General features: G+C 40.7%; 1 protein-coding gene across 3 annotated transcripts in view; it reads right to left on the bottom strand.

Annotated features, from left to right (window-relative positions):
* PLS3 (plastin 3) overlaps positions 1-15,375 on the bottom strand; it is a 165,988-nt gene that overhangs the window by 81,659 nt on the left and 68,954 nt on the right. For all 3 annotated transcript variants that reach the window (XM_073599133.1, XM_073599132.1, XM_073599135.1), the window contains one exon: positions 4,820-4,898. In XM_073599133.1, the coding sequence (XP_073455234.1) occupies positions 4,820-4,886 (67 nt within the window). In that variant the 5' untranslated portion in view covers positions 4,887-4,898. The remainder of the gene's footprint in view (positions 1-4,819; positions 4,899-15,375) is intronic.

The raw sequence follows: 15,375 nt of genomic DNA, 5'->3' as shown, positions 1-15,375 counted from the left end.
AAGAAGCACACATCACATCACCCATATTTGGAAATACTAAGCATTTCACTTCCCTGTAGGTGACTGAATTGAGTAGCTGGGGAATGGAGGAAAGGTGAGTTTATGCTGCTAGTGATGTGGGGAGCTGAGTAGCCTTTACATTGGTAAAGGAAAGGTCACATTAAGGTCATCTGGTTTTCTACTTCCCAAAAAAAAAAAAAAGCTGAAAATGGAAGGGGACCATGGTAGCATTTTTCTTGTGGTTGCACTAGAAACTGGGTTCTTTTTTCATTGGGTACATACTTTGAGCATCTCTACGATAGCCTTATGGGAAGAAGAGGAGCAAAGAAGGGCAGCAGAAACTAACAGGGATGGGACAGTGGAAAGACATTTGTAGTCAGAGTGCAGGAGGAACCTACAACATTAGCCCCACAGACAGAACTTTTGGAGGCATTGGAAAAAAAAAAAAAGAAGAAATGAGAAAGGAAAAAAAAAAAAAAAAAAAAATGTAGAAGACGGTAAGCTGAAATCAGTTTTTTATGTTCAGAATCTCATAAAAGTGAGTACACCCCTCACATTTTTGTAAATATTATATCTTTTCATGTGACACTTTGCTACAATGTAAAGTAGTGAGTGTACAGCATTTTTAACAGTGTAAATTTGCTGTCCCCTCAAAATAACCCAACACACAGCCATTAATATCTAAACCGCTGGCAACAAAAGTGAGTACACCCCTAAGTGAAAATGTCCAAATTGGGCCCAAAGTGTCAATATTTTGTGTGGCCACCATTTCCAGCACTGCCTTAAAGAGGAAGTAAAGCCTCTGGGGGGGGGGGGGGGGGGAACACCCTGCAAGACAAAGGCATAATGAGCTAGTATGCATAGCATACTAGCTCATTATGAATTACTTAACTGAGATCGAAGCCCCCAAAGCGACCCTCGTTCGCCCCCTCCGACGCCGCCATCTTCCGGGTATCGCGGCTCCGGCGCTGTGACTGGCCAATGCCGCGATGACGTCACTCCCGCGCATGCGCGCTGGTGCCGCCACTAACAGCATGATCGCCGTTAGAAACGGCACGCTCAGTGCATCTGCGCCCAATGTCTACGGCGCATATGCCGTAGACATCGGTGCCGTTATTTCTGCACAGATCTCCTAAACCTTCTAGGTTTGGGAGATATTTCTTGCACCTACAGGTAAGCCTTAATCTAGGCTTACCTGTAGGTTAAAGTGGTTGTAATGGGTTTACAACCACTTTAACCCTCTTGGGCATGGAGTTCACCAGAGCTTCACAGGTTGCCACTGGAGTCCTCTTCCACTCCTTCATGATGACATCGCGGAGCTGGTGGATGTTAGAGACCTTGTGCTTCTCCACCGTCTGAGGATGCCTCACAGGTGTTCAATAGGGTTTAGGTCTGGAGACATGCTTGGCCAGTCCATCACCTTTAACTCAGCTTCTTTAGAAAGGCAGTGGTCGTCTTGGAGGTATGTTTGAGGTCGTTGTTGGAATACTGCCCTGCGGCCCTGTCTCCAAAGGGAGGGGGATCATGCTTGGCTTCAGTATGTCACAGTACAATTTGGCATTGTTCCCTTCATGAACTGTAGCCGCCCCAGTGCCGGCAGCATTCATGCAGCATCAGACCATGACACTGCCACCACCATGCTTGACTGTAGGCAAGTCACACTTGTCTTTGTACTCCTCACCTGGTTCCACCACACACACTTGATGCCATCTGAACCAAATAAGTTTATCTTGGTCTCAGCAGACCAAAGGACATGGTTCTAGTAATCGATGTCCTTAGTCTGCTTGTCTTCAGCAAACTTTGTGGGCTTTCTTGCGCATCATCTTTAGAAGAGGCTTCCTTCTGGGATGACAGCCATGCAGACCAATTTGATGCAGTGTGCAGCATATGGTCTGAGCACTGATAGGCTGACCCCCCCATCCCTTCAACCTCTGCAGCAATGCTGGCAGCACTCTTCCGTCTATTTCCCAAAGACAACCTCTGGATACGACACTGAGCATGTGCACTCAACTTCTTTGGTCAACCATGGCGAGGCCTGTCCCGCGCTGCAGCTCAGTTTCAGGGTCTTGGCAATCTTCTAGCCTAGGCCATCTTTATGTAGAGCAACAATTCTTTTTTTCAGAGTTCTTTGCCATGAGGTGCCATGTTGAACTTCCAGGGACCAGTATAAGAGAGAGCGATATCACCAAATTTAACATACCTGAGACCTTGTAACACCAACAAGTCACATGACACTGGGAGGGAAAAGGCTAATTGGGCCCAATTTGGACATTTTCACTTAGGAGTGTACTCACTTTTGTTGCCAGCAGTTTAGACATTAATGGCTGTGTGTTGAATTATTTTGAGGCGACAGCAAATTTACACTGTTATACAAGCTGTACACTCACTACTTTACATTGTAGCAAAGTGTAACTTCTTCTGTGTTGTCACATTAAAAGATATAATAAAATATTTACAAAAATATGAGGGGTGTACTCACTTGTGAGATACTGTATGTTAGTAATAGTACCACCATCGTAATTTGCTTGTTTTTACAGGTCAGCGGCATGGTTTGCTGTGCTTGTTCAGCAACACATAGAACACATCACCATAATGAAAATAAATATTACAAAGCAGCGGCAAAGTATTTTCCAGGGAAAGATTCACTGGCCCAGAAAATAGGTTTCTCAGCAAAAACACGTCTTTCTGGAAAAAGTAACCTGCAGGCCGACTCATCAGCTGTCTGGTTGCTCATCCTTCCATGAAAGCTTGTTACATCAATTATTCATAGTTTCTAACTCAAAATGGTAAATGATCACATATGGTTAAAGAATACTCTATTGTTTCATATGTAAAACAAACAATATAAAAGCAGCATTATATTTTTATGAATATCCTCTTAATCCCCTTCAAATGAAGAGTAATGCGACTTAGGCTCCATTCACACCTGAGCATATTGATTTACTCATCTTTTTTTTTAGCTTTTTTGCATCTTTTTACAAGCTTTAATGCTTTTTGGAAGCGTATTACAAGAGTTTAACAGCTTCAGGCATTTTTGTTTAGGTAATGGCAAGCACTAGGAGGAGAGGATGAGGAAATTAGGGGTGGAGAGCTGCTATTAGAGCAGAAAATGCTCATATCAGGAAGTCTGTAGGGCCAAAAAACACTCGTAATCTTCCAAAAAGATGCTCATGTGCTTTTTTTGAGCTTCAGGTATTTTGCTGCAGGCGACAGAACGCCCAGATGTGAACAGGGGCCATTGAAATGAATGGGATTTGGCTTGTTGATTGTTTTAGAGCTAGAAGTTTCAAGCAGAATCGCTCAGGTGTGAATGGGGCCTTAGCCCGGCTGCAAACATAAGCATAAAATTTAACAGATCCTGTAATCTTAATAGCTATCTTCCCATACGATTTTCAAGTTATTTACCTGTACAAGCCTCCCTTGAATAGAACATACAAAAGTCTTAACACTCAATGAGACAAAAAAAAACTGGGATTCGGTTTACTTCTCTATCCAAAAGCTAAAGAAAAAGGGGCTTGCTAGAGATATATTTTAATTGGCCTGTTTTCAGAACTCAAAAGAACAAGGACAAAAAAAAAAGTGAGAAGCACTTTCCACTATCTAATAAGGAAAGATTATACGAAGGATGGCTAACACTGAACTTCAAGCAGAACGTCTGCTAGAATCATTTCCTTATTGTCCTGCCAATTTCAATAAACTCCACAAGTATATTCAGTCCTAGATTTCTCAGTGCCACGAAATGACAGATACTTTGTGTTCTTTATTCCTTTGAGTCAGTTCCTGCCATGCCACAGAGCAAGAAAACAGTGTGCATGTGATTCCATTTATACTGTGTTCATCTCTGGTTACATTCTCCCTTTCAGTAAAATGAAGGCAGCCTGAATAATGTGTGCAGTAAATGAATTTTCTATGAAAAGAAAAAAAAAGGAAGTGTGCTAAAGCAATATTCTGACTTGTTAGTTGAATTTATACACAGGAAATTACTGGATTATTATGTGACTCATAGAATGGGGCAAGTTTACAGAGACATGATTAAAATGGAATTCTGTTAGCTAGGCAGAGGTAGGAGTAACAAACTTTACTTTGCATAGCACCCAAAAGAGAAAATTAATTGTAGATTGTGCAAAATCTGAACACCAATCCAGGGTCCCACATCTTCACACTTGACTAGCGAGGAGTCATCTGTAGACACTAGTCTGCGGCTCCCACGTGCACAATCATACTGTCCATCCAAGATCCACATGCAAAATATTAACATCCAGGTTGGCTGCTACTAAAATAGTACTGCATACATACCAAAGATTTCAGTCAATCGGGAGGCAACAGAGATGCATCATAAGACTGAAAGAAGGACTCACACATTGCCTGCCAACAGCAAAAGTAAGATGTTTTTGCACCACTGGAGTGTATAAATGATATATAGCAAGCTGATGCATGGGTGCTCTGCCAACTACCCAAAACTAAAATGACCGGATTTGGAACATTTGACAATTTATACAACAGACATTTTCAGACACAACAACATCACTGTCTAGGACATGAGTGTAACAAAGTCCTTGAAACTCGTCACCATAACAGATTAAAGTGTAAAAAAAAAAAAAAAAAAAGGGGGAAGAATGACGCTTTAGATGGAGTCTAATCAGAATAACAGTCTCCATTTTACATACTCTTCCAGAATTTAATCTCATGTGAAGAGGTTTCTTAAAAACCTCAAGAGGTACTACAACACCATAAGAATGAACTGTTTTTGTACCAGAAAATAGAACTCTTGAAGACGTCAGCACACAAAGTTGAAAAACAAAAAACACAAGTTACTCACCAACTTTAGCAAAAGCCTCTCTTAGTTCTTCCAGCTCATCTTTGGAGATCTGTGTTGTGTTCGCCATTGTCTGTGGCAGCTGGACCCGAAAAAATAAAAAGAACCAACATTAACACTCTTAACTGCCCACATCAATTTAAAATAGCATTACAGTGGTCCAAGCAAGATTTCCAAAGCACTTTAGGCTTTGATGTTATACAGCTCATCAAAATCAGAGTAAAAAAAACAAAAAAAAACAAAAAACAAACACACACACACACACACACACACGTTTAATCACATTATTCTATGGGATTGTGAAACTTCAATAGAAAACAAGTGTCCTTATTTCACCCGGCTTCCCAGACTTATCAAGACAGGGAGCCACAAGTCCCAATTTGACCTGTAGTGGCATCTGCTGAGAAACTCTTGCAGATTAACCACCAAGACCCAGTTGGGATTAAATGGACACTGTTTTACTGAAGTTCTGACTATGGCATGCTTTGGGCGCCACTTTAGCTGAAGTTCTGACTACAGTCCCCTCAGTTTAAAAAGATAAATTCACCTTTTAAAAAAATAAAAATGCACATCCTTTTGCAGGAAAAAATGTGCATATGCACACATATACACTTATTTTATATATATATATATATATATATATATATATATATATATATATATATATATATATATATATATATATATATATATATATATATATATATATATATATATATATATATATATATACACACACACACACACATACACACACACACACATATACACACACACACACATTTTTTTTTTTTTTTATTAGGAGCATTGCACCTGCAATCATCAGAACGTGGGTGCAATGCAAGGTTCCTGCAGACTAGTGGAAGCAGTCTGCTTGTACCTCGTACACACAGGCAGTTACACAATGATCAAAAGAATCAATTAACTACCTACAGAGCTCACCGGTGTACTGGTAGTTCATTGAGAACTACAAGCTGTCAGTTGCAAAGACTGATGGTAGTTGTAGTTCTCCCATTCACTCTGAATAAATGACACAGCTGGGTGGGCAGGGCTGAGAGCTGCAGGAGCGGGAACATGTTAAATGTTTCACCCTAAAAATGAGTGGAGCATGCAACATGTTCCCGAAAGGTGAATGTCTCCTTTAAAGACTGATGTCTTGCCATTTCTTCCTGGGACAGAAGACCTGTGTTACTATGCCCGAGGACAACATTGTAACAGATTTCCAGTTTACTTTAAAAAAAGTTCTAAAAAAGGATGACAGACCCGAATGAGATGAAAGTAGAATGAGCATTATAAACTACAATGCCTGGTTTCCCTGTAGCTCTCAGACTCATCGTAAAGAAAACGTTTTTCTACTGAACAATTGAATGATCTTCACTGCTCTTGACAACAACTTCTGTTTAGTTACTTGCATTAAAACCAATTCTGACTTCAGGCAATAAAGCTGGTAAGCTACTCGCAGCACAAATTAAACAACACAGAATCAAACAAAAAAATCCCCTTTATCCTGCACCCATCACATGGCGGTAAAAATTTTAAATGTATCAACCTAAGGATATTGCAAATTCTTTCCGATCATACTACAATAGACTCTACAACCTCAAAGATGATCCATCAGTACCCCAACCTACAAACTCTGGGATAGCAGATTTCCTTGACTCTCTGTATTTACCTAAATTATCTCAAGATCACCTAACCAGCCTCAATGCTCCATTCACCATTCCTGAAATAGAAAAAGCCATCTCTGATCTCCCGAATAGCAAAGCCCCTGGCCCAGACGGCTTTTCGGCCAAATATTACAAATTGCTCTCCAAAATCCTATCTCCACAGATGTGTCAGGCTTTCAAACGCTGCTGTGTCCTCTGGCGAGTTTCCAAATGTAATGTTATCTGCTAACACTATAATGCTTCCCAAACCAGGGAAGGAGCTGATATCCTCTCAAAACTTCCACACCATTTCTTTATTAAACACTGATCTCAAGCTTTATGCCAAGTTAATAGCACAAAAATTAGCTCCCATTATGCCACACATAATACATCCTGACAAAGTCAGCTTTACACTGGGTAGACAGGCTCCAGATGCAACCTGTAAAATTATTAATCTAATCTACAGTACCATGCTGAAACCACAAAAATCCCAGCCCTGTTCCTGACTCTCGACACTGAAAAAGCATTCATCAGGATCCACCGGGGATACCTATTGTAGACCCTGAAAAATTTGGCTTCCAAGACAACATATTGGAAGCCATCATGGTCCTGTACACCACACCATCAGCTCGAGTCTTTGCAGATGGAGTACTCTCCAAGCCATTCCCCATCACAAATGGGACAAGACGGGGTGCCCCCTCTCACCCCTAATTTTTACCCCAATGATGGAGTCACTATCCCAAAAAATATGCTCACACACATCCATCTCAGGCATTCAAGTAGCAGGACAGGAATATAAAATTACACTTTTCGCTGATGATACAATACCAACATTGACAGATACGGCTCCTTCCCTGTCAGTGGTCACTGAGGTTTTTAATGTTGTCAATACATGTTCATATTACAAGGTGAATGATAAATCTAATATAATGAATGTGGGCATGCCAGACTAGCAAGAATAGCCTATAAACTGAATACTTTTTTCAGTGGGTACCATCCTCCATGCCATACCTAGGAATATCCTTCACCATCGACAAACATACACTGCTAACTATGCCCCCTTCCTTAACACATACAAACTAGAACTCCAAAACTATAGTGCACATTACCTCTCATGGGTGGGAAGATCAGCAGCTTTTAAAATGTTAAACCTTTCTAATCTTCTGTACTTGTACAGAGCTTTGCGGATAAATATCCCATTGTCATTTTTTAAATCACTTAAACGTCATTTGAACACCTTTATCTGGCAAAACAAAGTTAAGACGTCGATACAACATTCTGACACGGCATAAATGGGCATGAGGTATGGGGTTCCCTGACCTCCAAGATTATCACACAGCAGTAATCCTGGACCAAATCAAACACTGGTTCCAACCTAGTTCTGGCAAACAATGGAGAAACACAGAACAATTTTTCATTACAAAAGGTGTTCCTATTGGCACATTCTATGTGAAACCCCCAATTTGATACTGATCATCCAACTATCGCAGCTGCAGCTTCAGAGTGGAAAACGCTCCTTAAATCCTGCAATGATAAACTTTGATAAGTATACCTATCCCTTTTGAAATCATTAACTTTATCATTCCCAAAATATCCCTTAAGTATTGGTCAACACTCAAATAGAAACAATCTTACAAAATAAACTCATGCACTTCTCTGATCTACAAACTAACTTCCAAATCCCCTCTCAAAGCATGCTTTTACAAATTACCTCCTAAACACACACCCAACCCCAGCAGTACATCTACCTAAAAAAGCCTGGTCATTTTGGTCCTCGGACTCTCCCAAGGTGAAAGGTATTACGCTCTTTTACATTAGGCTACATGCTAAAGACCACTTTTTGAAACCTCCGGCCCTTGAACAATGGGAACGAGATCTAAAAATTTCCAATTTAGACGTTCAATGGCAATAGGCTACCCACTATAACCAGAGTTAATCTAAAAGTATGCACCATTCCAGGGAGCCCCTAGTTGCTCATCTGACCTCTATCTGCTTTACTATACTCTGATTTGACTGACGACTTGTTCTGAAATGTGACCTTTATCACAAATCCAATGCATGTTATTGGAAATGACTCTGATACTCAACTTTTACTCTTCATACTATTTGTTAATATTTTTTTTTCATGTTTAAAAAAAAAATAAATAAAATTTGGTAAAAGAAAAAAACAAACAAAAAAAAAAAATTCTGACAGCTAAATCTTGACACAAAGACAACACATCTAAAGTCTGAAGCATTATATTAAACTGGCATGTACAACAGTTTACTTTAAGGCTACTTTCACACTGGGTTTAGCGGCGCTTTACCGCTGTTTAAGCGGTGCTTTTCGGCTGCTAGCAGGGCGTTTAACCCCCAAGAAGGGGTTAACAGCGCCCGTGTTGCAGCGCTTCTGAAATGCTTTTCTTTTTTTCAAATATATAGTTTATTATTTTTTCAAAAGTTTTTGGGCAAAGCCCGGGAATACAAGCAATAAAGAGGGGGGGGAGAGAAGGTCGCAGCCTCCCGATGATAAGACAGAGTGATACATCAACATTTTACAGACATAATACTAGTAAATCTTTGTCTCATGGTGTGCTTATTGGTGCATATGTGTCTCCCGTTGCTGTTATCATTTAACTTGTTTAATAACTATGGGTAGGGAGATTGATCAGCAACTAAATTATTTCACATTCTACCAATATGCAATATGCCTATTGATGGATATCCATCAAGAGGTTGCAACTTAAATATAGTATTACAAAATAAAGATAAAATAGAAGAAACAGTTAGAAGGAAAAGTTGGGGAAAGAGAAGTAGGAAAGATGGGGAGGGAGCTGGGGAGGGAAAAGGGACGGTTGTCAGGATGTTATTTTGATCATTTGGGGATTCTAGTTTGTGTGTCACTCTTTACATATATTGGGTCTATTAATTAGTTCTAGTTTCCAAATAGGACCTTACCTTCCTCCTGAAACGCTTTTCAGGCGCTTCGGAAGCACTGCCCATTCACTCCAATGGGAAGGGGCGGTGTAGGAGCGCTGTATACAGGACTTTTTTTTTCCCGTCCCGCAAGTGCACTGCCCCAGTGTGAAAGCACTCAAGCTTTCACACTGGGGAGGCATAAGAGGCAGTTTTCAGGTGCTTTTAGCACCAAAATGCCTAGAAGCTTCCTCAGAGTGAAAGGGGTCTTAGCATTTTCCTAAAGTGTTCCTAAAGCTAGAACATTACTAGGATTTCTACCAATGATTTGTTTTATGTATTTTTTTTTTAGTATAGTAAGGGACATTCTCTATTTGTCCAAATTAATAGTTTTCACAAGAAAAGATAAAAAATCATGCAAAGGGGACACCTGCTCCTGTGACAGCTGTCAGAGGCTTTTGCCTTTAATCTGCAGCGTTGGTCTCCTCCTGTTGTGTCTTTGCTGTTGTGCCCCAAACTTAAAAAAAAGTTCTGCCTTTAGATATATTTACCACATACTAAAAGTGAGCTCTGGACAAGTGTATCAGTTATGTGGAAGCCCAGATAATAGATTCTCTTGATAAATATACCTGAATACCAAGGAAATCATAGTACACAAACTGCAGAGTGATCATCTGACATGATCAGTTTTTTGTTTTTTTTTTACAGGTTGTTAATAGCCATTCAAGTGGGTATGCATTTTCTTATTGGAAAAGTTCAGCACAAAAAATGTTAGGGTCGGTTCACACTGGGACGACTTGGGATCCGACTTGTACGCCCTCAAGTCGCCCCAAGTCGCCCCAGAAAGAGATTCACATTTAAGTGAATGGGAGCGTCTGAATAGACACTACTGAAGTCGCTCCGACTTCAGAGCGTACTCCCTGTACTACTTGGATCCGACTTGGTAGGCGACCTGTACCATAGAAATCAATGGAAGTCGCCTCCAAGTCGGATCTCTCTCTCAAAGAGAAGCGACTTTGCAGGGAAAACCCCTCCCTCCCAGAGAGCTGATTGTCCTGTGATTGGCCACAGCCGAAGTCGCCTGTCCTGGAGGCGACTTGAAGTCGCGTTGTAATTTGCTAAAGTCGCGCTGAAGTTGCGCCGAAGTCGCGTTGAAGTCGCCGTGCAAAGTCGCGTTAAAGTCGTGTTGCCCCTGTGTGAATCGAGCCTTAAGGATGCCAGTATATTAAAGGTTTATTTAAAAAAAATAAATGCATTACTAGGGATAAAAAAAAAAAAAAACAAAAAAACAAAAACAAAAACAACAAAAACAAAAAAATATATTTTTTTTTTTTAAAGACCGAGTACCAATACTTATCAATCACCAATACCCATTTTTAGTGTCACATGCCCTTTCACACCAAACATGCAAGAAAACTGATGGGAAAACTGCAGATTTCACTTGCAGAGACATCCCTTTCACATCAGTTTTCATGTGCATTTCAGTGAGTTTTTACAGCCTGTTCACATGTGCAGTCTGGCCGCAGTGTGATTTGAAAAAGAGCCCTTTGCAATTTCAGTCTGGTTCAGGTGTGATTTCTAATCTCACATGCTACAATTCACATTGGAATCGCGCCTGAACCGCTGAACAAAATCGCACAGATCAGGATTTTGGGGGAAAAAAAAAAAATCAAATCGCACTGCAAATCAGCCCACGCATGTGAACCGAGTCTGAAGGTATTGGTTTTAGTAACGGAGCATTTGCATGAATACAAGTACTCATGCAAACGCTTAATATCAGCACCGATAGAAAGCTATATTAAACATATGGGGTCCATTCAAACCTACAAAAAATAAACTCAGCGCTTGTATGAGGAAAAACCCTGGAGATGTACACAGATCGAATGAACATGATTAAAAAGGTCTCTCAATAAGAGGGATAAAGTCCATAGCAAGAGTCTCTAAGATGAAAGGGGAGAGGAATCCATGCTCCAGCACTAAGGGCAGCCAGTGAAAAGCACTAGAAGCATTCTCTGCAATGCAAAGGAAAAGAAACAGCGCCTCTAAGTGTAGTATGGGTAAACCATTTAATAAGGCAAAAGTAGAACTACTCACCAAAAGGAGCATGAATACAAGCATAGTAGTAATTCTGCATCAAGATCTGGGGATGTTCTCTCCTGAACGTCTGCGTTTCTGGAGTGCAGCTGACAGCTCGTGCAGGTGGAATTCAGCATTCGCAGCCTCTGGGAACAGCAGGGAACACAGGGGAGATCGGAGAGGACACGTCGCGTGACGCGTTCTCTGGGTGCAGATGCACTGGGAAGAGACGTGTCATCTCTGATTAAGTGACGTGTCCTCTCCGATCGGCCGTGTTCCCCGCTGTTCCTAGAGGCTGAGAATGCTGGATTCCACCTGCACGAGTTGTCAGCTGCACTCCGGACACATGGATACTAAATTAAATTATATGGTTTACCTATACTTCACTTCGAGGTGCTGTGTTTCTCTTCCTTTGTTCCATTCAGACCTGTCCGCTCTTGTGCGTGTGTTTTAACATTCAATGTATTACATTAGCCTGCATTGTGTTAAGGCAACATGTTTATGGGATGCTTGCTAATGCACAAGCTTAAAAATCAAAAAAACAACAAATAAGCTGCATGCTGCATTTTTCACAGTGCAGCACACCACAATGCCAGAGTTGCACTGCCTTACTGTGTTGGGATGCCATTGAAAATGAAGTGTGAAGAAATGTCCTTTATTAGCACACAAAAAAAAAAAAAAAAAATTCTAGCAAGTTAAAGGGGTTGTAAAGGTTTGTGTTTTTTCACCTTAATGCAATAAGGTGAAAAAAATACCGGGCAGTCACCGGCTCCCAATCCACCCCTCGTTTTACTTATCTGAACCCCTTCATTCAGTCGGAGGGGACGTGCTGTCTCTCTCTCCACAGGCTCCCGGGTCTTGATTGGATAGATTAATAGTAGCACAGGCATTGGCTCTGGCTGCGGTCAATCAAATCCAATGACACGGGCGCCGGGGCCGAGTCCTGCATTCAGCCTCTATGGACGCCGAATGCTGGACTTAGGATCGCACGCAAGGTAATCTCCTGGGAGTGCGCTTCTCCCAGGGGGTTATCTGATGCGGGGAGGAGCCGCAAGAGTCGCCGGGGGACCCCAGAAGAGCAGGATCGGAGCCACTCTGTGCAAAATGAGCTGCACAGTGGAGGCAAGTATGATATGTTTGTTATTTAAAAAGCATTTTCAGCCAGAAAGTCCTGCAATTTTGATGTGTTTTGTACAGGTCAAAAAGGTCACCAATGTAAAAAGCAGAAAAACGCCCAAATCTGCCTAAAAAAAAAAAGTTCCAGAACTTGTTTGAGCTTCAGGCATTTTGGAGTGGAGATGTGAACCATCTCCATAGAGAATAATTGATTTTTTTCCCCTCCAGCATTTTGTAGCTTGAGGCTTTAAGCTACAAAACGTTCAGGTGTGAATGGGGCCTTACTGTTGCAGTAATCGCATAAAAAAAAAAAAAAAAAAAAAGTACATTTTTTGTTTTTGTAGTTGTGATCAGCTGCAGACTAAAAAGGAACTAATCATATTTAAAGGGTAACTCCACCTTCATGGACAGATTTTTTTTTTTTTTTTTTTTAAAAAGGCAAAAAATTCGAAGGAGCAGAATAGAAAACTTTTTGGTCATAGGAATTTTAAGACAGTGTATGTGGTTTTTGTTCAAAAATTACATTCATTTTAAAAAACTGATTTTTAAAAACAAATGTAATTTTCAAAATGACATTCTTTCATTCAGCGAATGTACAAAGATTTTTAGTATGAATATTTTGGACCGAAAATCGATACATGTATGGCCAGCTTAAGGCTCGGTTCACACCTATGCAGTTTGCTTTTGATCCGTTTCAGCAGTGCTTTTTGCTGTGCGTTATTCATTCTCGCACATGCAATTTTGCTGCGATTTGCTTTTTTTATTTTTTTCTAGCCAATTTGTTGTTGGGTAGATAAAAAAAAAAAAAAACGCAAATTGCTGCAAAAACACACTACATGCTTTTCTGCAGCTTCTCTATTAAAGTCTATTTAACCAAAAAAAGCACTGTTTTGCTTTGAAAAAAGTCATTGACCCTTACCAAATACGCAGCGGCTGAAAATAAGCATTAGATGTGAACGTGTCTCATAGCAAACCATGTTAAAAGAACTGTAGAGTGTTTCTGCAAAAAGCACCAAAACGCACATAGATGTGAACTAAGCCTAAGATGTTTACTGCAGGGCAAAAGGGGCAGCTGCCCCGGGTCCGGTCATTATTTTGGGACCCAAAACAGCTGCTCTTTGAGCCCACGCTGCCTGGGAATGTCTGGAGCAGGGCTGGCTGGGTGGAGGAACATCCAACACTGCTTCTGGAACCCTGCTACAGAGAGCGGTGTCTCCTGCCTCAGCATTGCCTCCTACTAAAACATCAGGTTTTAGTACACATTTACACACTAATTATATATTAACACATTAACACACACACAATATACACACACTAGGCATTATAACTAGGAGTCAGACATGAAGCTATATAAAAGGGTGTAAGGGACATTTAAATCTTTTTATATTATAGTACTAAAACCCAGAGACTTTTTTCATGGATATAATCATTTTAAATATAATGCACAATATTGGTAAAAGTTTACTTTAAAAAAATGTAAAAATACAGGAAACTGACTACATGGTGTGAACTAGAGCCATTGGAATACATTAAAAACACTGTGCATGCATTTTGTGCAGAAAAAGAGCGCACAGAACTGAACGGAACTGCATCTGGTGTGAACTAGCACTAAATGTAATTGTAATGCCTTATATTACCTCCAGTCTATCAGCCCTGCACCTTCTCTGGGGTTAGATGCCGATCTTCCCTGCACAGACTCTTTAACCACTTCTGGACCAGCCGTCGCAGTTATACTGCACCTGGTTGGCTTCCCTGAGCGAGCCGTCATATCTGTACGTTGGCTCTTTAAAGACACATCCGGCGGCGCGGGAGTGTCCGGCAGGCGCGATGATCGCCGGGCACTCGCGATTGTTTGTTACAGAACGAGAACGGGGATGTGTGTGTAAACACAAATCCCAGTTTTCAGGGGAGTAGAGACAGATCATGTGTTCATACCAAGTATGAACGCCGATCTCTCTCCTCCTAGTCAGTCCCATCCCCCTTACAGTCAGAACACACCTAGGGAACACAGTTAACCCCTTGATCGCCCCCTAGTGTTAACCCCTTCCCTGCCAGTGTCATTTATACAGTAATCAGTGCATTTTTATAGCACTGATCGCTGTATAATTGTCATTGGTCCCAAAAATGTGTCAAAAGTGTCCGATTTGTCTGCCGCAATATCGCAAAAAAAAAAAAATAGTAACAAAAATGCCATAAATCTATCCCCTATTTTGTAGACGCTATAACTTTTGTGTAAACCAATCAATATACGCTTATTTCCAAAATAATTATAGAAGAATACATATCAGCCTAAACTGAGGAAAACATTTGGGATATTATAGCAAAAAGTTAAAAAAAAGATAGTGTTTTTCTTCAAAATTGTCGCTCTTTTGTTTATAGCGCAAAAAATAAAATCTGCAGAGGTGATCAAATACCACCAAAAGACAGCTTTGTGGGAAAAAAAGGATATCAATTTTGTTTGGGTACAGCATCGCATGACCGTACAATTGTCAGTTAAATCGACGCAGTGCCATATCGCAAAAAATGGCCCGTCATTGAGCAGCCAAATCTTCCGGGGCTGAAGTGGTTAAAGTGATTTATTTAAAAACATGTTCTACTTACCTGTTCTGCGCAATGGTTTTGCACAGAGCAGTCCTGATTCTCCTCTTCTAGGGTCCCACACCGACGCTTCTGGCTCCTGCTGCCTGCAGAGTGCTCCAATAAAGCTGCAATGTGTAATATAGAGTGCCCCTATAGCAAGGTTAAAAAAAAAAAAAAAAAAACAAAAAAAAAAAACAACACACACACACACACTTCTGACTTTAGAACCACTCACTTCGTGCCCAG

Source organism: Aquarana catesbeiana, linkage group LG09 (assembly GCF_042186555.1).
Source record: "Aquarana catesbeiana isolate 2022-GZ linkage group LG09, ASM4218655v1, whole genome shotgun sequence".
NCBI lineage: Eukaryota > Metazoa > Chordata > Amphibia > Anura > Ranidae > Aquarana > Aquarana catesbeiana.
This window is presented reverse-complemented; position numbering and strand designations above follow the sequence as displayed.